Source organism: Dioszegia hungarica, assembly GCF_025882075.1.
Source record: "Dioszegia hungarica strain PDD-24b-2 chromosome Unknown MKK02contig_8, whole genome shotgun sequence".
Lineage (NCBI taxonomy): Eukaryota > Fungi > Basidiomycota > Tremellomycetes > Tremellales > Bulleribasidiaceae > Dioszegia > Dioszegia hungarica.
The window spans coordinates 3,683,417-3,707,019 of record NW_026515770.1 but is presented as its reverse complement, the minus strand read 5'-3'; the positions used below and the strand labels follow the sequence as shown (position 1 = coordinate 3,707,019).

General features: G+C 55.7%; 10 protein-coding genes across 10 annotated transcripts; 6 read left to right on the top strand and 4 right to left on the bottom strand.

The window, feature by feature from the left end:
- Window positions 1-231: 231 nt before the first annotated feature.
- On the top strand, window positions 232-1,623 carry MKK02DRAFT_45151 (uncharacterized protein; the record flags this gene model as incomplete). Its single annotated transcript, XM_053093258.1, has 5 exons — window positions 232-860; window positions 924-939; window positions 990-1,217; window positions 1,267-1,464; window positions 1,513-1,623. The coding sequence occupies 5 exons, from the start codon at window positions 232-234 to the stop codon at window positions 1,621-1,623; spliced, it is 1,182 nt and encodes a 393-aa protein (XP_052946221.1).
- Window positions 1,624-1,831: 208 nt separating this feature from the next.
- Window positions 1,832-4,116, bottom strand: MKK02DRAFT_25253 (uncharacterized protein; the record flags this gene model as incomplete). Its single annotated transcript, XM_053087009.1, has 12 exons — window positions 1,832-1,918; window positions 1,974-2,060; window positions 2,117-2,422; window positions 2,467-2,599; window positions 2,650-2,733; window positions 2,781-2,970; window positions 3,018-3,064; window positions 3,115-3,234; window positions 3,284-3,412; window positions 3,466-3,615; window positions 3,668-3,768; window positions 3,838-4,116. The coding sequence occupies 12 exons, from the start codon at window positions 4,114-4,116 to the stop codon at window positions 1,832-1,834; spliced, it is 1,713 nt and encodes a 570-aa protein (XP_052946220.1).
- Window positions 4,117-4,728: 612 nt separating this feature from the next.
- On the bottom strand, window positions 4,729-7,540 carry MKK02DRAFT_37148 (glycogen synthase; the record flags this gene model as incomplete). The annotated part of the gene is made up of 13 exons (XM_053089573.1): window positions 4,729-4,928; window positions 4,988-5,312; window positions 5,359-5,421; window positions 5,470-5,582; window positions 5,634-5,938; window positions 5,987-6,182; window positions 6,237-6,455; window positions 6,504-6,604; window positions 6,655-6,881; window positions 6,938-7,055; window positions 7,106-7,237; window positions 7,293-7,355; window positions 7,416-7,540. 13 exons carry the CDS (start codon window positions 7,538-7,540, stop codon window positions 4,729-4,731), a joined length of 2,187 nt encoding a protein of 728 aa, XP_052946219.1.
- Window positions 7,541-8,342: 802 nt separating this feature from the next.
- MKK02DRAFT_27239 (armadillo-type protein) lies at window positions 8,343-11,947 on the bottom strand (the record flags this gene model as incomplete). The annotated part of the gene is made up of 12 exons (XM_053087321.1): window positions 8,343-8,483; window positions 8,533-8,699; window positions 8,750-8,876; window positions 8,928-9,191; window positions 9,243-9,494; window positions 9,606-9,832; window positions 9,884-10,755; window positions 10,800-10,958; window positions 11,004-11,413; window positions 11,461-11,631; window positions 11,678-11,734; window positions 11,792-11,947. The coding sequence occupies 12 exons, from the start codon at window positions 11,945-11,947 to the stop codon at window positions 8,343-8,345; spliced, it is 3,003 nt and encodes a 1,000-aa protein (XP_052946218.1).
- Window positions 11,948-12,261: 314 nt separating this feature from the next.
- MKK02DRAFT_37144 (putative signal peptidase) lies at window positions 12,262-13,231 on the top strand (the record flags this gene model as incomplete). The annotated part of the gene is made up of 7 exons (XM_053089572.1): window positions 12,262-12,309; window positions 12,419-12,528; window positions 12,581-12,679; window positions 12,763-12,813; window positions 12,879-12,992; window positions 13,048-13,084; window positions 13,148-13,231. The coding sequence occupies 7 exons, from the start codon at window positions 12,262-12,264 to the stop codon at window positions 13,229-13,231; spliced, it is 543 nt and encodes a 180-aa protein (XP_052946217.1).
- A 501-nt stretch (window positions 13,232-13,732) lies between these two features.
- On the top strand, window positions 13,733-15,146 carry MKK02DRAFT_25349 (NADP-dependent oxidoreductase domain-containing protein; the record flags this gene model as incomplete). The annotated part of the gene is made up of 9 exons (XM_053087025.1): window positions 13,733-13,768; window positions 13,817-13,905; window positions 13,960-14,004; window positions 14,055-14,211; window positions 14,274-14,469; window positions 14,516-14,586; window positions 14,643-14,718; window positions 14,764-14,809; window positions 14,888-15,146. The coding sequence occupies 9 exons, from the start codon at window positions 13,733-13,735 to the stop codon at window positions 15,144-15,146; spliced, it is 975 nt and encodes a 324-aa protein (XP_052946216.1).
- A 1,840-nt stretch (window positions 15,147-16,986) lies between these two features.
- Window positions 16,987-17,296, top strand: MKK02DRAFT_45145 (uncharacterized protein; the record flags this gene model as incomplete). The annotated part of the gene is made up of 2 exons (XM_053093257.1): window positions 16,987-17,059; window positions 17,139-17,296. 2 exons carry the CDS (start codon window positions 16,987-16,989, stop codon window positions 17,294-17,296), a joined length of 231 nt encoding a protein of 76 aa, XP_052946215.1.
- A 2,591-nt stretch (window positions 17,297-19,887) lies between these two features.
- Window positions 19,888-20,384, top strand: MKK02DRAFT_45144 (uncharacterized protein; the record flags this gene model as incomplete). Its single annotated transcript, XM_053093256.1, has 2 exons — window positions 19,888-19,990; window positions 20,068-20,384. The coding sequence occupies 2 exons, from the start codon at window positions 19,888-19,890 to the stop codon at window positions 20,382-20,384; spliced, it is 420 nt and encodes a 139-aa protein (XP_052946214.1).
- Window positions 20,385-20,904: 520 nt separating this feature from the next.
- On the top strand, window positions 20,905-21,320 carry MKK02DRAFT_33640 (uncharacterized protein; the record flags this gene model as incomplete). Its single annotated transcript, XM_053088760.1, has 2 exons — window positions 20,905-20,941; window positions 21,010-21,320. The coding sequence occupies 2 exons, from the start codon at window positions 20,905-20,907 to the stop codon at window positions 21,318-21,320; spliced, it is 348 nt and encodes a 115-aa protein (XP_052946213.1).
- A 225-nt stretch (window positions 21,321-21,545) lies between these two features.
- On the bottom strand, window positions 21,546-23,460 carry MKK02DRAFT_33639 (dehydrogenase; the record flags this gene model as incomplete). Its single annotated transcript, XM_053088759.1, has 14 exons — window positions 21,546-21,645; window positions 21,693-21,771; window positions 21,823-21,916; window positions 21,963-22,031; window positions 22,081-22,323; window positions 22,374-22,468; window positions 22,529-22,593; window positions 22,644-22,658; window positions 22,711-22,912; window positions 22,964-23,072; window positions 23,117-23,147; window positions 23,197-23,252; window positions 23,311-23,364; window positions 23,416-23,460. 14 exons carry the CDS (start codon window positions 23,458-23,460, stop codon window positions 21,546-21,548), a joined length of 1,257 nt encoding a protein of 418 aa, XP_052946212.1.
- Window positions 23,461-23,603: the final 143 nt, after the last annotated feature.

The following is a 23,603-nucleotide window of genomic DNA, read 5'->3' as shown; positions in this document are numbered from 1 at the left end:
GAAAGTTTTGCACCGAGGTCACGTGCCCAGATGAGACTCGTTCGGATCCGGATTTCCGGATGACCAGATCCGGAATTTGAGCCATTACGAGATGATCGGCGCCAGCGAGCTGCAACTGGCAACAACAGCAACTACTCTACTCCACAGCTATACTCACATCTCTCGCTCGCAGCGTCTGCCTGAGCCCGACAGCCTGCTCACACATGGTGATATAGCCTTAGGACGCCCGGCATGCGGTATCGCGTGCCCCAGCTCCTGCAGAGCCGGTCCCGCATCCTTACTCTCCTGCTCATCCTCGGCTTGGCGGTCGGTATCCCCTTCTACGCGGCATTGTGGTATGCGCAATACGGACCCGCCTCGCCCGACTTGCAAAAGTACCTCGCACATCACTACCCCTTCCTATCATCCTCGGTCTCTCATGTCGACGCGCCCACACCAATCCTCTCGCTCCTCGCTTCGGAATCACCTCTCCTGCACCCTCCACCTAACCCACTCCCTCCGCCCACTTGCGCCCCCATCAAGAGTCTGGGTCAGGTCGAGCCTTCCAAGCTCCCTCCGCTCTTACTCTCCCTGCATATCTTCTCCAACGCCCGCTTCAATGCCCAGTTCGCCAAGCTCCGACGAAACATCATACGCCGTACGATCCTCATGGGCGTGCCGCACATGTATAGGCATCTTGTCGAGGTCAAGTTCATCATGGGCCGCAGCTGGGATCCGGCACAGGAGACACTGCATGATCGTGAAGAGAAGAATAGTGGGGACATGATTAGACTGAGTATGCCTGATGGAGATGGGGAGAGGGGGAAGGCGGCAGAGTGGATGAGGTTGGTCGGCGGGCAGCGGGTCGCGCAGTGGGTCGTGTGAGTCAGGCCTCGCTTTCCCATTACTCCCTTGGAGCTTGGTGCACTAGCTGACAGATCTAGCAAGTGCGATGATGATGTACGTCTGCTCCTATCGCCTATGTTCAAATAATTCTGACTGGCCACCAGGTCATACCCATCCTACCCAACCTCATCCCCTACCTCCTCACCCTTGATCCCACACAGCCAACCATACTAGGCTCTTCGTTCCATAACGAGCCTGACAAATGGCCACACTTTTCAAAAAAGATGTACGGCTTCTCATGGGGCATCTTGCGGTCCGTCACCGAAGCGCGGATGCACGATGATGAGAAGCACCGATTTATCGAAGAGGGGCGGTATATCGGTGTCATGATGGTCTGTCTCCTTCCTCTCCTCCGCTATGCTCATCGGGCTTACAAGGTAGAACTCACTCACGTCCAAACCTGGACATCCACCAATAGCTCCCGGATCAATAGCCAAGGTCCCGACTCGGCCTGTATCACCCGACCCGCGAACAGGTCTTATCTGGGCGGATGTAGGGCGCAGGATATCACCTTGGAAAGACTACTGGACGGTCAAGGCGAGCAGTGCGCTAGCATGGTACGGTATGGAGAATGATCAGGTGAGCATGATGTTACATGATCGAGTACAGCCCAAGCTGACCTCCGAGCAATATGAGGAGACAGCGATGGCGGACATAATCAGGGAGATGCACGATGCGGGCAGAAAGTACCTGTGGGATGTCCCAGATGACCTCAAGTATCTGGCTTGCAAGCCATAGGATGGTGGAGATTTCTGCTCTCATCTCACGCATGAAAATCTTAAATTTTGACTGAAGTTTCGCTGTGCTCGTTGTATGAATGTTGCTACTCTCTCCTACTCTCTCTACGAAGTATTGACATCTATACTTGCTACGACCTGATCTACCGAGATGATCATCCGCCCAGTGCCATCCAACTAGACTTCAGGAACCGCGCCCAATTCGGCATTCATGCAGTTTTCCGAGGACTTGGGTCGATGGTCCGAGTAGCATCTTGGAACTGCTTGACCGTCTCGTCGGTAACCTCGGCTCGGTTCTGCAAACGTCAGCTTCACGCTCGATCGTCCTGACAGAGCAGGTCTTTAGCTCACCTTTTGGAACTCAGCCACAACCTCCTGCAGCTTCTTGATACACGTATCCTTCATCTCGACCGTACTAAGCGTTCCCGCCCGGTAATCCTACACACCGTCAGCTCCTATCCTACCCAATCGCGCAAACCCCACAAGGTACTCACCCTCGCAAGACCCTCCATGACCTCATCGCTATCCTCAAAGAAGCTCAAGTACTGATACGCAATGTCCACATCCGGATCTCCGCCGAGCCGCTTGTGCTCCTCCTGCGTCGCCCGACCGCCAGAGAACGCATGTGACCGGATCTTTTTGTGGATCTTCTTGGCGTCATCCGTCATGAAGATGGCGGTGTTTTCGTTCGAGGCAGACATTTTCGTTCCGGCGCCTTGGAGGGCAGGGAGGAACTTGGAGTGGACGAGGCAGGGCTTTTGATAGCCTAGCTTGTCGGCGGCATCGCGGGTGAGGAGGAACTGCTGATCAGCGGCGGAAGAGTATCGTAAAGTAAGAGACACACGTATGGGTCCTGGTCGATCGCGCAGGGGATCAGACATGGAATATCGGTGCGATCGCCAAAGATCTGGGGGAAGGAGTTGGAGAATGATGGGCAGGCCTGGATGGCCGCAAAGTGGTACATCCCAATGTTGTCACTAACGTGTCAGCTGTAGCACCTTTAGCTCACGAGATACAACAAGCTTACGAGTCTCCGAACCCAAAGACGTTCTTGCTCTGGTTGAGCGTAACAGTCTTGGCGAAGAGGACTACGTTCTGGTAGAACGTCCCGCTGAAAAATCAGCTCGTCTCGCCAGTATCATCGAATAGACAACTTACCCCATAGCTTGTGTATCCTGGAAGATATACGTCTTCTCAAGGAGGAACCCGCACGCGATAATATCCTTGATATTATCGGTCGCCATCCGCTGATAGTGCCTCAACAGGTCGATGGGCTTCTTTCCCTTGATCTTCTTCATTGTTTCCGCCTGCTTCTTGATGTCACGCTCGAGCAGGTACTTTTCGTCATCTACCATATTAGCTCTGAGCCGTCTTCGCAAGACCAGGGCAGCTGACCTGTGATTTGGATGACAAGTGGGACATTGAACACGCGTTGCAACCACCTAGACCTGTCAGTTGTGTTCGCGGACCATCCTGCAGTGCCGGTACTCACGCGGTGAACATGAACGGGATCAAGTGGCCCAAGTGCATCGAGTCGGAAGAGGGCCCTCTGCCGGTGTAGAGGTAGAATGGCTTGCCCTGCTCGTACCGGTCAAGAATGGTATTCAGATCTCTGCATATGTCAGCTTCGTATCCAATCATGCTGGATTTTAGTAGCTGACCGGTGCGAGAAGAAGGTGCCACGGCGGAGAAGAGGATGTGGTCGTTGCCCAGTAACCTTCTCGAACCGCTCCAGCAGCTCGGAAGAGATCTTGCTAGCCCCGAATTGCGCCGTGATTTTGTCGTAGTTGCTATCCAAGTCAGCTCCGCCTTCTCTAAAGTATCTCTGGATGGACCAGCTCACATGCCAAGATCCTTGCCTGCAGCGTCTACTTCGCCAGCAACGTCAAACGGCGTGATCTTCTGTTCTCGAGCAGCTTCGACCGGCTTGGCCTTTTCTGGCTGCTCGGACGCTTCTAGGATAGGTGGCGGGCGAGAAATGCTAGCAGAGTCCCTGGCACCATCAGTACAGCTCCTCCCCCCCTGCGCGCACGAACTACACTCACACCCTGCTCGCATTCCTCGAATGGGTCATCCTCCCCGTCCTCACACTCTCCGGCACCTCGTCGTCCAGCTTGATCTTATCCCACGCATCCGGCGCCACGCCCTGCGGTTTCGCCTTGCCCATATCCATGCTCTTCTTCCTCCCCGCGCCCAAGACGGGCGATACGCCCACGGCATCCCCGTCGTCCCCGTCCAAGTCGTCCAGATCGATAATCTCGCCCTCGTCCGGCCCAAACAGCCGCTCGGGCTGCGGAAGCTTCATGTGCGCCAGCCGCTCCGAAAGCTGCTCACTCATGCTCTCCGAGCGGATCTTGCGGCGCGCGAGGGTGATGGCTTCGGGCTCGGGGCCTGAGATGTCGCCGGTTGACTGGAACTCGGCTTCTGGCTGGGCAGCGGGCGAGGAGGGACTGATAGTGTCAGCTGTATTGACCTGATTGAGTGCGTGCGACATCTGACCAAGCATGCTAACAGTCGGACCAAGCTCTCCAGTTGAGCTTCGAGAGGCGGACTCACCCTCTGGGACCCTTGCTACCAGTCGGCATGTTCAGCCTCAGCCCCGTCGGAGCCGGAAAGTCCATCTTAGACAGCGTCGTCGCGATAGTCCCCGGAGTCAGAGCTCCTCCATTATTAGTGCGCGCGTCGGGTGTACCGGGTGTGAGCGACATGCTGTATAGTAGTTGTTTGAGATGTGGTACTGATGACAGTTGCGGGTAAGATTAGTTGCAAGGCGCGTCGGTTGGTTCGAGTCAAGGCCTAGGCACGACATGACGTGGCATTCCTCGCTCAGACGTCCAGATCTGACTAAAGTGCAGATACAGTACTCTCGATCGAGGCAGCTCGCAGCTCGCCTGGACTGCCTCACCCAGCTCAGAACTGTAACAACAGATCATACGCATGCATACCGCCAGCCTATTTTATTGACATTAAGGTGATATTTCCAGTCCAAGTATCGAGTCCCCCGGCCAACTCTTTTCATCCCCTCGTCTCCCCTGACGTCCCGCCCTTTCTGTGCGCTCCGCGCTCCCCTCGCCTCAATCCGCTTCTCCGTCCTCCTGTAGGGTGCCTAATGACCATTGCCATTGGCGACATTGCTCAGCGCAGCATCGGCACGCTCGAGGTCCTTCTCGCTAAGCTTGCGCCCGCCAGATGGGGTCGCCGCGCCGGAAATGGCGGAGCTGAGCGAGTCGGACCGGTTCCGAGGCTTCATGACCAGGGGGAAGGGGTAGTGGTTGTCGTCGTCCTCTTCGTTGATACCTTTCCAGCCTAGTACATCAGCTTCATCCACTCCAAAGTACACTTCAAATTGAAGATCTCGGACTCACTTTTGGCTCCCATATAGTCTGACGTGCCGAGATGTTCCATCTCCTCTGTCAAAGTCGCATAGTCACCCGGCGTCATCATGCCCGACTTGTACCTCGGGCTTCCGGGCTCCGAGAGGGGCGCGCCGACCCGCTTGACACCGGTAAAGTCCGGCTCGTCGTCGTCGAACGAGTCGGGGTAGGCGCGGCGGAGCGCAAGCTGGCGGGCCTTGACGTATTCGAGACCGAGAGACTTCCAGTCGAGGAGCTCGGAAAGACGCTCGGTACGGTTACGCTGGTTGATACGCTGCCGGCGAGACTTGGTCACGAAGGACATGAGCTGGCCGGTCTGTAGAGTCGGCTACGGTCCTCAGGTGCAGGTCAAAATAGCTTACAAGTTGGTTGACCGATTCCTCCACACCTTGGCTCCTTCGGTCGACAATGTAACAACCGTAGTCCTGGAAAGTCAGCTCTGACAACACCTACAGGCTCAGTATCCAGCTCACATCCGGGGTCTCGAGCAGGTCCTCCATGAAACAACCGAACCCAGAAAGGTTGGTCGTGATATTCGGGATACCCATAACGGTACACTCTGCCGGGGTGTATCCGAACGGTTCGTCTGTCTCATCAGCTTCTACTCCCTTCAACCCCTCCGATAGACTGAACTTACAGTAAGAAGGGAATACACCCATGTGGCAACCCCTGACAAACTCCTCATAGTCCAACCCAAGAATCGGGTTGTTGGAGTTCAGGAACTCTGGGTGGAAGATGATCTTGACGCGGTCCGAGGGCCGGTTGAACAGCTGAACCCTTCGGATCTGGTTCAGGATTGGGTCGTTGGCGTCGTCCGCCATGTTGTGGGTCGTAACGGGCGGGAGCGAGTTCCGCTTGAGTGCGAATACGCGCCGTTTAAGGAGGATCTGGTCTTCCTTGCTGAGCAGGGTCGCCGGGTCGGGAACTTCGGTACCGTGTTCGCTGAGATGTCAGCGGAGCCCTAGCCGTGTGCCGGATGAGTCAGCTCACCCGGAGTATCTCGCAGCGTGTTCAAAGATCCGCTTTCCGACCCTGGCGGTGACCTGCGCGACAGTCTCCTTGAGCTGGGCAGTCACAGCCTGACCCTTGAGCGCCTCGATGGTGTACGAGTTTGTCGCAGCGGGCATGATGATGAAGGCCACAACGGTCGTCTTTGATCCGGCCTTTTGCAGACGATGGTTGAGACCTATATTATCAGCTCGTGGACACCTCTGAAACCGCTTGTTCAGCTGAAACTCACGAGCAAGCGACTCGATGAACATATCCACACCCTTGTTCCGGTACTCGTATCGTCCGGCAGTGAACAGGTAGATGGTGTTCTCGAGGTCAAAGTCATAATGACCGTAGAAGTGACCCCGGATGAAATCGTTGATCTTCTCCTTGGCCTGGACGTGCAGGTTCTGGAATTCGTGCATCGCGGCGAATTTGACAACGTTGAGACCGTTGGGCAGGACACCGTCTGACTCGTCAGCTGATCATTCCGCTCGGTCCAGGATCTTCAACTCACCGGGCTTGCGCTTGAGAAGATGCTCCGACTCAAAGGCGGTAATGTGCGAAACGGTCGTAAAGACGTCGGCACAGTGCGTCGCCGCGCGCTCAATGCAGTATCTGAATGTCAGCTTTCTGCCTGGCCCGATCGTGCGCGACATGAAGCTCACCGGTGGTAGATTCCTCGCTTCCCAGCCTCGTGGTCGACGTCAAAGTACTGCAAGTTATTGTAGAAATCGACACTTCCCGCACAGAGGTATCGGCCGAGCAGGGTAGCGTGGGTCGTGAAGATGGTGGTTACGTCGATATGGCGCTTGCGGCAGAGAGGGATGGCGAGACCGGCTTGCCATTCGTGGAAGTGGGCAATGATGGCCTTGTCAGTCTCACGAGCTGCGAACTGGGTACATGAGCTTCCTGTCCCGACTAAATACATCCAGGAGGCATTCAGCTCACCTCGCCGAGGAACCAAGCGACAATGTAACCAAATACGATCGTCTCGTTCGTCTCGTGGTCGTTTGGTGGGGCCGGGATACCGGCCAAGTTCCAAAGGTCCGTCTTCCACTCGTCCATCCTGGTTGTTCAGCCAAATTCGCCCCATATCAGGCCAAGAAGGGGACGTACCGGTTGTAGCAGCTTCCAGTGTCAAAGAGGAGTACTCTGGGCGCACCCTCGATAAGCCATCGACCGTACACCCACTTGACGCCGTGGTTCCGCATTTGAATGAGGGTGTCGCCGAAGGGAGTTCCGGGTTCACTGTGCGAGTCAGCGCGAAGCCCTCTTCTCCAGCATCCGCATTGGTCAGGCTTACACCTCCTCGCTCTCTACTTCCATCGGGGCAGACTTGTACGACAGCGGGCCGATCAAAACGACTCTGAGGGATATCAGCTGGTCCCCTTTGTCGGCCTCGAACCGCTTTGATGATCTGGCTCACCGGTCTCCAAATTCCCGGACGGTAACAGGCACCTTGGTCTTGATGACGGTGTAGATACCTCCGACCTTGTTGGCCACCTCCCAAGCGCACTCAAAGAGCAGCGGGTTGTGGACTGATCGGACCATCTTGGCGAATTGCGGATTGTCTGGGGGAGGTTGAGCGATAGATTTGTTTTTCGGTCGTCGACGGTGATGCTGGGACGGGGTCAGCTTCTGTATTGTTTCCGATGCCGCTGATTTTTGTAGGAACTGATAAGAGGAAGAGAGGTAGGTACAATATGGAGAGATGAGAAGGTTGGTTGAACTACGTCAGGGGGACCGGACCTTTAAAAAGAGGTCAAGTGGTGGAGAGTGGAGCGGACGAGATGAAACAGCCCCGCCTCGATGTAGAGTACAAGCAGGGTGCAGAGGTGTGCGCCTCGTCTTGCTCGTCCTGAACCTCGCTTGTCGTCTTCCGCATACCGCCTTTTCACTCGCTCTGTTCAGGTGCAAGTTGCCCCACTACCCGCCCTTTCCCATTCCCCACATACCGCATCCGGATTTCCCGGCTCCAACTCATCCCTTTCCCCTGCATACCATTCCCGCTCGATTTCGACGGACTTACCAGGTCGTTATCTCGTGTATGTCCTGTAACTAGTGATAGATGTCAGACCGCGGATATGGTATGAAGAGAAAGAGATGTACCCATGACCCCACCCTATGCTCCTAGTGGCCCCAAGCTAGTCTCGCTAAGGCGGCATCAGCTCTGCCCCATACGTCACTCCGCTCCCACCACGGCCCCGGAACCCTGAAATTACCAGGGACCCTATTACGGCATGCGGGGTACTGCAACTTCTGTGTGGCAGCTGCTCAAGCTGAACAAAGCAGGACCCATATAACTTCATTGCGTTCGTCTACACCTATACCTACGCACCTCACCTCCCCCCTTCTAGTCCTCAGCAGAGTAAGCCTCGTTCTTTCTCAAAATAACAAAGTTCTCCAGTACAGTCTGGTACGGGAAGAACTCGTTCGTCCCCAACTCGGCCCTCTCTCCTGTTCCGATCCGCACGGGTGTTTGATGCGTTTGGAACTGTCATATCAGCTTTGGCCTATGTCACGTTATGTAGCACTGAGCTCACCCCGCTGATACCATGCCTCGTCCCTGCCAGACCGACAGTGTTGACCGCCTGCCCAACGCGCACAGTGACTGCCTTCTCTTCAATCTCTTCGTCCAATGTGATGAGGAACTGCGGGTACATGGCGGTGACCAGCCAGTACAGCATCCAGTGGTGCTTGCCAAGGACAACTGCAGTGTCAGCTCGGTCTTTCGCGTGCTGAAGTGAAACTTCAACTGACAAGATTTGGAGTCGGTGAAGGATACGAGAACCGCCAACAGCCCAGCAACAGCCGGACGGTGCATGACCTGACGATCATGGTAAAATGGATTGAGCCCAATCGTTCCTTTACCCATATGCACAAGTCCCTATCAATCAGCTCTGCGCCTTGGAGTTATCCTAAGCACGCGTGAACTGACCTGAGCAATCCGAACCATAAACAGCGTTTCAGCCTCCTTATGATAATAGCTCGATAACGCCCGGAGCATCTGCGCCAACCGCGCATTGTTGGTCCCTGCACCGACAATACCCATCGCGAGGATCGCATTCTGCGCGACTTGGAGGTCCGAGTCGTGCGAGTATTTCGAGAGCGTGTCAAGGATGGCTAATTGGGGGTTGGAGGCGGAAAGGAGGGCAAGGGCGAGGGGGACGGAAGCGCGGATAGGCTGGTCGCCGTATGTCATCTGCAATGTCAGCTTCTGTTCATTGACATCTCCATGAATCGAGCAACTGACCAGGTGCTGGAATTGCCGAAGAGCCATCTCACTCCCGATATCCTCACCCATCGCGATCAACGCGATACCCAGCGTCGCGACCGCCTGATGCCTGAGCGGCTTGGGCTCTCCCTCTTCCGCCTCCTCTTCTTCCTCCTCGGCAGCAGGCGCGTCTGCCTCTCCTTCCGCAGCAGCGCCGGTAGCACCAGGTGCAGCCGCCTCTGGCGCCGGAGCAGCATCGTTCGACGTCGGTGCCCGGGGGTTCATCATGTTCTGCAGGATCGCATCGAATCCAGCGGGGCTGGTGGCGGCCATACCGGGGGCACCAGTCGCGTCCGCACCGGGTGCCGCACGCGCCGCCTCGGCCGATTCGAACATGTTGACGTCTTCGCTGGTCTCTGGCGCAGGAGCGGCCGCCGCCTCGGGCTCCTTCGCCACCTTCTTCTGCGAATCGGCGTGCTCGCCGCAGATGTGAAGCATGTCCTGGATCTTGAGAACGTTTCCGGTACCGGCGTAGGAGCAGACATCGACGAGGCAGACCGCCGTCTCTGCCATGGGGTGGTCGATCGCCCGGAGGGTCTCGATTGTCGCGTCCGAGGCGTCTTGCGTTGCTGGCAATGTCAGCTTCGGCTTCAGGCAATCGCCAGTCCCTGTGAACTCACAGAGGAAGATCAACCCCAATGCCAAACCCATAAACACCGTCCACTCGCTCTCCAACTGCGCCGGCTCCCTCTCCATCAACGTCTGCAATACTGCGCTCGCAATCTCTCCGTCCCCACTTCCAACAAACACGAACCCCAATCCCAACGCCGCCATCGCCGCCACCTCCATACTGTTCGTTTCATCCGCCACGTGCGGAAGCAGCTTCTCGAGGATATCCCGTCTCTGACTGCCCGCATACGCGATCGCAATCCCGTTGATCGCCGCCACCTTGAGCTCGGTCGACTTGGAGTCGACGTGCTCCTCCAGCAGCGCGAAAGCCACATCGGGGTCGGTACGGATCGACGAGTGCAGGATACCCATCGCGAGGAGCGCACCGGCCTTGATGTGTTCTTCGGACGAGTAAGAGTACTTGTCGATATGGTCGATCCCCGCCTCGCTATCCCAGAGCATGCTCATCCCGATGGATGCAGTAGCGCTCTTCATACCCTCGTTTTTGTTCTTGTAGATCCAGCTGTTGCCCTCCGTGGCGCCAATCATGAGCTTGTCGTTCCCGAACCCGGCATTGACAAAGGCATTGACAAAGGTGGAGGCAAGGTTGGCGTTGGCTGAGGTGACAGCAGCGGTGGTCCGAGCGGGTTCGAGGTGCTGCTTGTAGATGTCGTCGGGTACCTTAGGGTTCTCGACGCCGACGGCCTTGCCGAATGCCCGGAAGTGTGAAGAGAGCTTGACCGAGCCCAGACAGGCCAGGATGTCTTCTGGCTGTTGAGGACAAGGTCCATCGCCTTCCTTCTCCATGCCCTCCTCGGTGTGAACCCAAGAAAGCGGTGTGAGGGAGCGAGCGAGGAAGTAGGCGAGCTGCTTCTTCATGACGCTGAATGGTCAGCTCTTGTCACTCGTGCGGGTGGTTGAACGGACGGGTTGGTAGGGGCATCAAAATATTTCCTGATCAAAGTGCGGTCGTTCATCTGCACAGCCAGCGCCAGTGCTTCCGAGTATCGGTCGTGCTTGGCATAGATCTCGGCGGCGGTTTCGAGGAATGATCGGTCATCTGGGGGAACGAGCAGAGGGACGCATCTAACAAATGAGCTGTATGTCCATCAAGGGAGAACTCCAACTCACTGAACCATATACCGACAAACACGGTCATACGACTTTTCATCCACCTTGCCCGCCAACTCCTCAATACACTCCAGCTCCAGCAACAAATCCACAGCATCCGCCTCTCCATTATGCTTCAAGAAGAACGCCACCAGTTCCAAACCCAAACCCTTCAGTTCTTCCTCCGAGTACTGCTTCTTTGCCGGTTTGTGCTCGCCGTTCGCCCCTTTCTCAGCGGGCGCTTCGACCAGAGCGGCGTAGTACGAGTTCCACTCCTCGCCGAGTTCAGCGGCAAGGTGGCGGACATACTCGTGGCCCCAGAGTCCCGGATCTTCGGTGGAGGAGGAGCCGAGACGGTAGTTGAGGGTATCGCGCTTGCCGGTGTCCGAGTAGGTCATGGCGAGGACGGAGAGGATCGAGGCGAGGAGCGACTGTTGATCAGCAATGTGTCTTTCGCAGCTTAGCGACGTAGACCCACCCTCTCAGACTTGAGGTCCTTGTTCCACCCCTCCAGTATTGTACCGAGCTCCTCATAGTGCGGACGCAGGAATTTAAGGGGTTTAGGCACACTCGTCATACTGCTCGTACTCGTTCTGATGAGGGTTCGAAGCTGCTCCAGAGCGGGCATGTAGAGCTTGGAATCGGATTCCTGTCCTGTCAGCTTGAGTCACCCGCTGAGTAAACCGCAGACTCACTCTTAATCGCTCAACGAGCATCTCCAGCTCGGCCTGCAACTGCATATCTTCCTCGCTCTACGACTCGTCAGCTTTCACTCCTCCATCCATCAGCTTCCTGGGGCAGCGACTGACGATCTCCGGTATATCCTTCTCATCCCCTTTCCCCTTCTTCATCGGGTCCCCGTTCTTCGGCTTGTCCTTGTCATCCTTCGACTCTGGGTCTTTGGAGGTGACGGCGATCTCGGAGGTGAGGCGGTAGTCTTCGCCATTTTCGTTAGGGCCCGACATGGCTGCCAGGGGTTTTTCGGGGGAGGGATTTTTGAGGTGATTTTCGGAGTCGCTTTCCTCCAGTGATCCAGCTGATTGATATAGCTGTTCGCTGTGTATGTAGCTGATGTATGATGACAAGTCGAGGATAGAGTGGAAATTGAAGGAATGCGATCGTTCAACGCGTGGCCCATGCGGAATGTGGATTTCATTATTCGCTCCCCTCACGCAAGCAGGTCCACCCTCTCTCAGCCAGCGACACGTCCATCTCAACCACTTCTATATTGACCGTCCTCACAGTATACTGAACACCTGCTGGTTAGCTGCCGCTCAGCATGTTTCAGTCAGAGATAGCCCGCTTCAGGAAGCTGGGAGTGCAAGGCGTAAGTCTGGCCTCAAAGGTCCTCCACGTCGCTAGTGACACACCCCTTCAGCCCCGATCCTTTGACCAGAATAAGCCCTCTTAGCAGATCAATATGCTGACCTTGCCAGCTGCTCTTCCAGGCGCTCAACTTCCTATCAGTAATAGCCTCAGGCTTGATGATGTGGAAAGCATTATGTCTGGTCACCAACTCGGAATCGCCCATCGTCGTCGTCCTTTCGTCAGTCCATTCTCGAAGCTCAGGCTAAGAGAGCTGTACTGATACCTCGCAGGGGATCCATGGAGCCTGCTTTCTACCGAGGAGACATCCTGTTTCTGTGGAACCCGGCGAATGTGCCTTACGCTGTAGGAGATATCACAGTATACAGAGTGTAAGTCTGCCGTCCTTTGGTTCACGTCGAATCCACCTCTACCCAGGCCACCATCGACATTCAGGAAGAAGCTGACAGTGCAGACCAGGAAGTGAAATACCTATCGTCCACCGAGTCATCGAATCGCATATCACGTACGTCTCTTCGCAAGGGGAATTGCTGCTCGACCGAAATCCAGGCCAAGAGCTGATAGTCTCAGCAACACCACTCAGCTGCTCCTTACCAAAGGAGATAACAACAACGAGACAGATACTATGCTGTATAACGGGATGGAATGGCTCGAGCGGAAACATATCATTGGGAAGGTTAGAGGGTGAGCTCGCCCGTCATTTCGGAGGCAGAAGTAAGGCCGGCAGCTGATATCACAGGTTCCTGCCATATGTCGGCTATGTCACAATAGCCATGGTGAGCTACCTCTGTCTCCTCTTCTGACTGAAACTTGAAGATGAACCCAGCTGATCGTCACAGAACGACTTCCCCAAGTTGAAGTACGCGTTATTAGGGGCAGTCGGGTTCTTCCTATTAATACAGAAAGAGCACGAGCACGCTTGAAGGGACTTTGGGATGGTATGTATACAGTATCGGGCCACCAACTCTGTGTTGGTGTCACACTCAGCATGGCAGTCCCTCGACAGGCGATCATTTATATTGAAGAGACGACCGATGCTGTGGCCCCAAGCCGGAGAGGCGAATGATGCAAGCTCAAGACGCCTTTGGCTCCATAGACTGAAATACTCCCTCCGGTCCTTTCTCTGCCATTTGATCTCAAACCAGCCCTTCTCCTCGTGCGTCTTCTTCCACCACCTATCGTCCGCTCCACAACTCCCCCACCCGCCCCACCGGACATACCCGTCTCTCCACCTCCGGCCCCTTCGGCGCCGGGGGGCTCCAAGGTGGAGGTCAGCCTTGAGGTCAGCCGATGGAAAGCGGGCGAGGCGAGGGGTATATAGGGTCTACCTTTTCTCTCCGCTCTTCCCAAAAGCCCCCTTCTGACCTTCTCATCCACCAAGTACAGTCACACAGAGCAAGATGGCGTCCGAATCAAAGACCAAGATGAGCTATGTCAACCTAGGGAAGAGCGGGTTGAAGGTATGTCTTCCTACTCTGTGCGAACTTGGGAGCAATGCTGATGTATAGGTGTCCAAGTTGATTCTAGGTGTAATGACCTACGGATCGGGCCAGGACTGGATGATTCCCGATCACGAGGAAGGTATCCGGCAAATGAAGTGAGCTACCGTTCCCCGCCTGCCCTGCGCCGCGCTGCGATAGCTGATGGATAGATACGCGTACGACCAGGGTATCAATACCTTCGATACCGCCAACACGTAGGTTCCTGCCTTTCGGTCTGCGAAACCATCAGCTAATAATTCGGCAGGTACTCGGCTGGCGAGTCAGAGATCATCCTCGGCAAGTTCCTCAAGAAGCACGAGATCCCCCGCGAGAGCGTCGTGATCCTCACCAAGACGTTCAACCCGGACGATTCAGATGGAGGACCCGCGGGTCTGGTCAACCAGAAGGGGTTGAGCAGGAAGGTGAGCTCCTCTGTCCTTCGTCGCAAGTTGCTGGTGAAAGAAAAGTCCCGCTGACTCCTCAGCGTATCTTCGCCTCTGTCAAGCGCTCCCTCGAGCGACTCCAGCTCGACTACGTCGACGTCCTCCAATGCCACCGCTTCGACTACGACACCCCGATCGAGGAAACAATGCAGGCGCTACATGACCTGGTCCAGCAGGGCTTGGTGCATTATATCGGGATGAGCAGTTGCTGGGCTTGGCAGATGCAGCTGATGCAGCGTGAGTCTTCGCCCGAATTACCAGTACTACAGGCTGATCGGTCCAGAATACGCCATCAACAACCGCTTGACCCCGTTCATCTCGATGCAGAACCAGCACAGCGCGATGTACAGGGAGGTACGTGACCTGCCTCCACCGAGTTCAACGTTCAGCTCGAGAGCTGATGGTGACAGGAAGAGCGCGAGATGATGCCGATGCTCAAGCACTTTGGGGTCGGAGTGATCCCTTGGGGCCCAATGGGAGGTGGACGTGAGTCTTCGCCTCACTTCTACGTAGAGCTTGGCTGACATACAGTGCTCTGCCGACCTTTCCAGGAGATGGATTCTACCACTCGGGCCAGGTCTCGGCCCCAGGATGGCCGTGGACACCAGGTCGGTTCCCCTCTCTTTCCTCGCTCTTTCCTGTCTTGGTCGAAGAGTCAGCTGACCAGCCAGCCCGGAGACAAGCTGGTCATCAATGCCATCGAGAAGATAGCCAACGACCGTCAAGTCCCCATGGCCGCCGTGGCGCTCGCTTGGTCTCTTCAATCCCCATGGGTAACGGCTCCGATCGTCGGAGTAAGAAGCACCGAGCGGCTGGATGAGCTCATTGGGGCGCTGGAGCTCAAGTTGACGGATGAGGAGAGGAAGAGTATTGATGATGGGTATAGTCCGGTCAAGCCTCGGTCATTCCAGTAGGACCGAGGATGGAAAGTTTGTCGTGCGCGTACGGTGGAATGTCATGGGACAGTCCAGGCGATATTGACCCTGACAAGCTGATTGACAGCTGGTGCTGACATACTGATCTCATTCGCTCGTGGACGCTAACTCCAGCCAGTCGTGAACAGGTGCTGATCTTGAGAATTGGCTGGTGGCGTACTGGATACGTATTGCGACGTGCCGTGACGGTCCGGGCGGACTTCACTGCTTCGCGAAGGCGCAATTGATAGGATTACTGCGATCGATACCTCCCACTGTTCCCATACCTGGGATGTACACCAATCCATTGCCTCGCTTCTCCCGCCGCCATTGGCGCTCTTATGACGCGTCTCAGCCTGTGACAATCGCGATCACCTTTCGAAAGTCCTTTGTGACCGCAGGGGACGTGCCCCGCGTGCGCCCGGAGTATCATGTCAGCGCTCCCTTCGCTCCTAACCCCCTGATACCTCCTGGAAACTTCCTGAAACACAATGTCATACAAGCGAGTACCCCAGAAAAAAACGACTAGCTTCCGGGGAGCTAGCTAGACTTTCGTATTATTGGCTCATTGTTTGATCAGATCCAGCAGCTCGTACAGCTGCCGCACCCAGTTCCTGTCCGACAAGTCATACCTACGATCGTTCATACAGCAGCGATGCCTGTCCTACTCATTCGAGATGAGGCGACCAAGGAGAGCGATTTCCGCGAGTGGGGTAAGTGCATGCCTCTTTCTCATCAGGTTAGTCGTTAACGGTGCGCTCGGCGCAGAGAACCGACTAAGCCTGGACGATGCTGACACTACAAGGACGAACCCATGCCCCGATCTTGTGTGGCGCATTTGCCGGGCTGCTTGTACTAATTGGCTAGATAGCTTGGCTCATTTACAACCACCGTAGTAAAAGGCTTTCCAAGAGTCAGAGTTATACCACCGTACCAAAAGACAATTGCCACTTGGGAGTAGCATACTCATATTCTAACTCCAAGGAGTTCCAAGCAGAAACAATTGGGAACAGGGAAAAGCTGGAGGCCGAGGCGAAAGAGGCGGCAGGGCGGGGCAACGGCAGGTCGGCCGGCGGCGGATAGCTATGCGATGCATCGGCCCGGTAGCCTATCTGTAGCCGAGCTTAGTGGTGATATTCTCAACCCATGACTCAACTTCTTAAGCAAAGATATTTCTGCTCATGTCATCCGCTGGGACCTTCCGGGATCAACGAGTCATACCGGTCAACTGCCGTCTACCAGACTGAATTGCGCGGCTCATCGCCGCTCACTTCAACGTCGCACTAACCAGAGGTGCCTCAAGCATAAGGTTCGGCCAACGCTAATGGATTGTTCATGTATGAGAAGGAGCCAAGCGAGCAGGATCGCAGCATCGAAGCCATCATCCGCGGAGCAGAAACGGTCCTACCAGGCGCAGTCTGCTGTCTTGCTCGATATCCTCACTGGCCCGCGTGACTGCCTTGCTTGCCGCTGTCATCACAAGGTACAAATATCCATTCTCATGGAAGCCCCTCACTGCAGGCGACGCCAATGGCCATCCATCAGCTTATGCCCTTACACGTCAGGGTGTCTTACCCACCTTTGGCGTGTCCTTTGTAAGTGCACTGTGCAGGGGGACTTCTCCCTAAGTCTCATCCCTGTGCTCCCTTCGCGCTTCCCCTACCTGGCCTGACCCTAACGGGAAGGCCTTACATACAACCGGACACGCAGACACAGATATAAGAGCTCTCCCCAGAGCCAATACCCACGTCCCATCTGGCCTTTCACTGATCGACCTCTTGACAGTGACAGCTTCGAATCCGTGCCACCAGTATCCACCCTCTTTCGAGCATCCATCACCATGCCTGTTCTACTCATCCGAGATGACGAGACGGAGTCGGGAGCGGGCACCGATAAGGATAGTTTTCCGTGGGGTGAGTCCATATCCTTATCCATCGTCCCCGATCCATGATTTCGCCTCATAGTGAGGCACGACGGTGCTGACGATGACAGTGGCTGTGGCTGGCGGCAGTGTAGTGCTGCTCGTCTTTGGGGCGGCGATGTGGTGGTTCGTGATCAGACCGCGCAGAGGGAAGACGCAGACCATACCTCAGGCCGCAGATTTGGCCAATGAGGCGGGGTGTCGTGACGCTACGCGCCCCTACACCTAGCCAGGGACATGCGAAGCACACGAAGGAGACTAGCGAGGCGAAGGCGAAGCGAACGAGGCGAAGGCGAAGGCGAAGGGAAGGCGAAGCGAAGGCGAAGCGAAGGCGAAGGCGAAGGCGAAGGCGAAGGGAAGGCGAAGCGAAGGCGAAGCGAAGGCGAAGCGAAGGCGAAGCGAAGGCGAAGCGAACGAAGCGAACGAAGCGAACGAAGCGAAGGCGAAGCGAACGAAGCGAACGAGACGAAGGAGGCAAGCAGCGGAGGACCGCTGAGGCTCAGACTAGACATATATAAGGGGTCCATATCACAGCTAGATAGCCTTTTCCTCAAGGATCTAATTCTCATAAGTCTATCATACATCTAAAGACCATCATACCCAACATATCATCACACTCGCCACCCACACTTATCCAGTATCAAGCTTGCCCACCGGGTCCTTCCAAGCTCTCATACCAATACCACATCATCACTCGTAGCTCGCCTCCCGGCGCTACTCCACAAGCATCATCCCGAGCCGTCGACAAACGCACAAGCTAGCCTAGCTCGTAAACCGTCCTTGTCCCTGTCTCTAGTCATAGGTCTTCTAGGGACAGCCTCCCGACACGGGGGCAAAGGGTGAGGCTGCCAACCGGGGGTACTGACCTTTCATGTGTCATTGATCCCACAGCTCTGGAACTCGCGGCACAGGTCAGACGACTCCAGCCTCTAGCAATAGCTCGCGGGAGATGTAACATATTTCATGTACGTCAATGTCTGGCCCTACACCGGTCCGAGGGGTCACTGGCTACTCCCCGTGTCATACGGCTGCCGGAATAATTTCGAGACAGATACCTGGCCGCATACGCGATAGTCCTGCCCCAGAGTTTCAAGCGCTGTGATGCGGGGGGTAGACCTGCGACGCGTATGGTTGGGCCCATCGTGGGCCAAGCACCCGGCCACCCTCCGACCAAGAGGAGTTGACACAAGTCTCACCGCCAACATCCTTTGGCGCATGCCTTGTCGCTGAGTACCCATCACTAAATGTCGACCACACATACAATCATCCTTCGTGGATGTCTCCGTCGCACTCCCTTGATACCCAGCATCGAACACGGTGCTCCCCCTTAGTACCATCCCTGTGATCCCTTAGCGCAACCCCTACCTCCTGTAGGTGACCGACAACCGTAGCGATGATCCAGCCATTCCAATACGAATATCGGAGCTCCCATCTGACACGACATTCAAGCTGCATCTGATCGGGTACTGGTCAGTCTGAGTGACAGCAGCAAGCGCCATCTACTTTTCCTCACCTCAAGTCAGTTATCACCATGCCTGCCATATCCATCCGAGCGAGCGATACCGGAGGTTATGTGCCTGCCGGTACTGTTGAAAGCGATCAAGGCCGCTTAAGCTTACCGATGCGTAAGCTCACATCTTCTTGCACCCCGCTTCCTGTGCGGTTCTGGTGGTCCAGGCCTAATCGCGATGAGCACGGACGAGCGCTGATGTAAGAAGAAATTGTGCTTGGGGTGGGTGTCGGGCTGTTGGTGCTCCTTATGCTGGTATGCGCCTTCTGCAACATCCGCTGTGGGAAAAGCGCACGCTCAGAGCCCAAGTTAGAGCCAAAGGAGCCACACACAGCTAGTGGGGGATGAGGAGATCCTTGCTCAGCACGCAGGCGAGGCCGCTGAGTAGAGGGCGCCAAGGATGGCTTAGCTGGTAGGGAAATCGTCAAGTACCGTACCTAGCACTAGCCACATACATTTTCATGTAGCTCTTGCTCTGTCCACCTGAAGCCTGACCATTTGACACTCGGTGCTACTCCCATCGACATCCATACGGTTAGGCACACTCCTCGTATTCATCTCGTTTCCACTCTCTAGTCCGCCAGTCTCGAGCTCCCTGGGTCACCTCGATCTCCTCTCTTTCGCTTGCCAACGATCCGACTTCCCCCCTTTTCACCGCATCGTAACAGACCGAAGAAGGACCTCACCGCCGGAGTGCACCAAGCGCCTTCAAGCCCAATCTCGGAACCAAGAGCAGTACCGGTCAATCAAGCTCCGACAGGGACCTCTTAGCGGCATCCAGCTAGTAGGCTGTAGGGGTATTACGAGTCGCTAGATTCTGTCGCTAGATTCTGTCACTTGCTCCTAGACATTATAGGCAGTCCAGAGTCGCGGCTCAGCACATATGTACATTAGTCCGCCGCTTTGACATGCGCCCATAGCATCAATAACCAGCATCTGGGTATCGGTGCCAAGTTGGCAAATCTGAAACGCGTGTCCGTTTCAACGTGTTTCAGACGCCACTGCGCTGCGCGGCATGCTGGTCGATGTGCAAGGACTTCCGTTTGAATACCGTGCCCGCTCCTTGCCGTCCAGCTCGGATGGCCTCGTTGCTGTGTACCCATCAATCAGTGTCGACCCACACATACAATCATCCTTTGAGGATGTCTCCCTTGCACTCCCTTGATACCCAAGATTGGACATGATGATCCGTCCGTTTGCCCCTGATATGGACTTTAGAGTTTGGGCCGTTCGCTGCGCGACTGGAGGGTGAGGCACTATGGCAGTTCTCATCGATCGCCACAGCATACTGCCGGAGACATACAGGTGAAATGTCAACTGAAACGAAAGCGGGCAAGATCTTCGCCGATGCTGTCGCTAAGCAGGGCAGCGAGAACGACCTAGCGCTTCCCCGTGACGATACGCACAAGCAGAGTGGGTTGACTGAGATCACACCAAATGTACACGTCCGGCTGAGCAGAACTCCGTGGATCTGACGGCTGACGCCGCAGAAATCTTCATCATAGGCATCTGCTCGGCTGTTGGCGTGATCATCCTCCTCGCCTCGATCTATTTATACTGCGGGATTGACCGGAAATGCTCTGGCTGCAAACGACCCATCAAGTGGTGGCAATCACGAAAGGTCGGCACAGATTACGAAGATACTGTCTACCATAGGATCGGCTGTTACGACGAGCGTATGACTCGTAAATGGGATGCGGGCCGTGATACGGCTCTGAGGAAGACAATGCGGGAGGAACGGCTGGCGGAAGAGGATGAAGCGCAGCTAGAGCGAGAAAGGAAGATGGGCTTCCCGGATAGGGTCTAGGCCATAGTGGCACATGAAATGCAAATGAGGCGTCTGTTAGATCCGCAGTAGCAGGCAGGGCCGGCATCGTAACTAGTCATTGGCAGCCTATCCTTGCAACATGTCCTTTGTTCCCCGCCTGTCGAAAGCCTCTGATAAGTGTGTGACAGTGAGCCCCTGTGAGCCAGTCACCGTGGAGCTCTTGCTACTTCCCGCACTTACGTACAGTAGCAGCACAGCATTGTGGAGTGGGGCACACCGTGGGTCATATGAGCGGACTGCGCCGTACGGTGTACCCCTGCCATGGCCGGCGCGATATCACCGAGCCCCTCGATGGTCCTTTCATGATGCCCCCCGAGTCTCATGTCTACCCCTGGCCGCTCTGAAAAAGACCGTCTGTCCAACTCAACCGGGCATCATGGTATGACTCTATCAATTGAGCATAGCCGTTAGCGGAAAGACATAGCTCAATCACCTTCCTTACAACGAGCAGAATCGAAATGCCTGACGAACCTCCCGCTGTGAAGATCTTCGAGATGCCATGGCTGAGCAAGATCACCCGGACGATACCAAGAAGTGTGAGTAGCATCGTCCGGGTTGACCTTCACAGCCGCGTACTGCTAGAGATTTGTGGCTGATCACGCAGACATCATCATCGGGGCCTGCTGCGCGTCAGCCCTAGCCGCCCTACTCATCTTCCTGTTCTGGTACTATCGGTTGCGTCAGCGCGGAGATGGACAAAGCGGCCCGAGGGGTGGTGATTTGTGGGCGTCCATCACGTCTGGCCGGACGTCAAAAGTCACGGCTGCCGACGTCGCTTCTGGACTCGGCTGCGAGGAATGCGGGGATCGCTTCGCACTCGGGCAGAAAGTGCACCGTAAGAAGGGGAAGGTTGGCGAGCAGGAGAAGGCCTACTGCAAGGAACGCTGCTATCGCGGCCGAAATGAGTGGGCGTGATCAGCATGTATACGCTAGCTAGAGTAGCTGTATTCCCCATCGAGTGAAGGACCTTGAAGATGAGCTCAGATACGGTCAAGTCGCACATTATTGAGATTCCTGGCGTTTACAAAACAGCTTCACTTCAGTATCAGGAGATTAACTCCAAGTGGATATGAGTCTGTACCGCCTCACAGACGATGACTCGCCCCATTTGTAATCGCAAGAACCTGCATATCCCAGAATCTAGATGAGCTTGAGCTTGCCTCCCTCCTCCCGGATCTCTACAGACCGCTTCTCGTCAAGCGAGATACGTCCAGCATGGAGCAGAGCTGTCGTGACAATACTATACTGGTCAGCTTCGCCCTTACCCTTGTAATGCTGAAAACTCACGTGGCCTTGATCGTTGGCAGACCCTTCCCGTCGTAGTCCGCAGCCTTAGCCCGGCCGGAAGAGACTTCTCGTGCAGCGTCTGATAAGGTCAGCTAGGTGCCCAGAAGCTTGCATCCCAGAGCCTGCTCACCGATAAACTTCTCGAGCGAGATGTATCCGTAGCCCTTCTGCCCATCAAAGTAGCCGTTCTCGTCCGGCGAGTATTTCACGTAGAAGGGGTTGTACTAGATTGTCAGCTGTGCTCTAGCCTTCCTGGGATGAGAAGCTTACGTCGAGCTTGCCAATGTCGTCCTCGACAACCGAGTATCCACGGTGTGCCTGGTCTACCCTTACTTCACCCTACATGATCAGCTCGCCGCCATGAGTCTACATCAAGTTTGTAGCATACCTTGGCAGCCATATAGTGGAACCTCTGCTCCGAGTGCACACCGGCCTTGAGCGGTGCGGCCCAGCTAGCAGTGTACACGGCGGTCCCGTGCTGCTTCTCATCGCTGACGTTCTGCCAGTCCACCAGGAGAGTGATGGTGTCTTCAGTCTGAGGGGCGCAGCCCATCGAGGTGGCAATACCAGTGGTGGCGGAGGCGGTGACCTTGACGGGGCGGTATCGGCCTTCGACCATCCAGCAGTGGATCTGAGTGTCAGCTCAAGGCGATCTGGCCGAGGAGGAAGAGGATAACTTACGTCGATGTGGTGCGAGTTGAGGTAGTAGGAGATGTCACTGTCGATACCGGCCCATGACTTAAAGGTCTCGAGCTGGAATTTGGGCTGCGACATGTCTGTCGGAGTCAGCTCTCATCCCGCTGCGAGGTCAGGGCGAAAGAGAATGGGCAGCTCACACGAAGAGTAGAAGTTGAAGTCTCCGAGCTTCTGGGCGCGAGCACGAGCATCGTTGTAAGCAGGGCTATACGTCAGCGTCCCTTCCATCGAACGCTTGCTCGACGTGTGACTCACTCGAAACGCTTGTGGCTGATACGTCAGCTTCCATCCCGAATCAGAAGTAGAGGGCTAGACAACTCACTGCTCAACAAAGCACACCAAGCCCTTCTCCGCAGCCATCTCCGCGAGCTTCTGGTGGTCCTCCAGCTTCTGCGTCGCCGGCTTGGTTACCAAGACATGGTGGCCGAGGTTAAGTGCCTCTGCGGCGATGGGGAAGTGGGTCGAGTCAGGGGTGAAGATGATGACTGCGGATCCCTTGGGCAGGGACTTGAGCGCCTCCTTGTCTAGGTATATCAGCTTGATGTCCACAGGTATGGCGAGAGTGCAGAACTCACAAGCCTCGGGGTTCCGGTTGTTTCCCTGGGGGAAACCGTTGAAGCTCAGGTCGAGGCCTTTGTAGACGTCCCCAATGTTCTTCTGGAAGTGCGCCTGGATTTCGGGGAACTAAAAGATCAGCTGAAGCCCTCGAAACGTGCGAACCAGCCTACCTTTCCACCGTTCGTACCAGCCATGACAATGCTACCTCGTCAGCTCGCGCAATCCAGGCGCACGGGACATGCCAGCTCACTCGGTAACCTTTCCACGTCGACGCAGGTCGAACATGGTGATACCGACGACACCGATCTACATTATGAGCTGCAAATCGCCAGCGCTACCAAGGGCACCCAGCTCATGAGCTCACCTTCTTGTCAGACTTGGACTGTCCTGAGGGGGTGATACCAGTTGTGTACTCGCCCTATAGACCCATCAGCAACGATCAAGGGTTTGCGAGAAAGAGGAGACTGACCGTGCCCATCAGGCCGACGGCGATAGGAGCTGTTTCGTTGGACATCTTGCTGAGTATTCTTGGTACGAGGTGATGGCTGCTGGGGAGGCTGGCGGTCTCTGCTTGAACAACGGAGGATATGAAGGAGAAGACAAGACTTTTGCAGACGCGAAAGCTTTGGTCGCCAAAGATAGTCGAGCCGGCAGAAA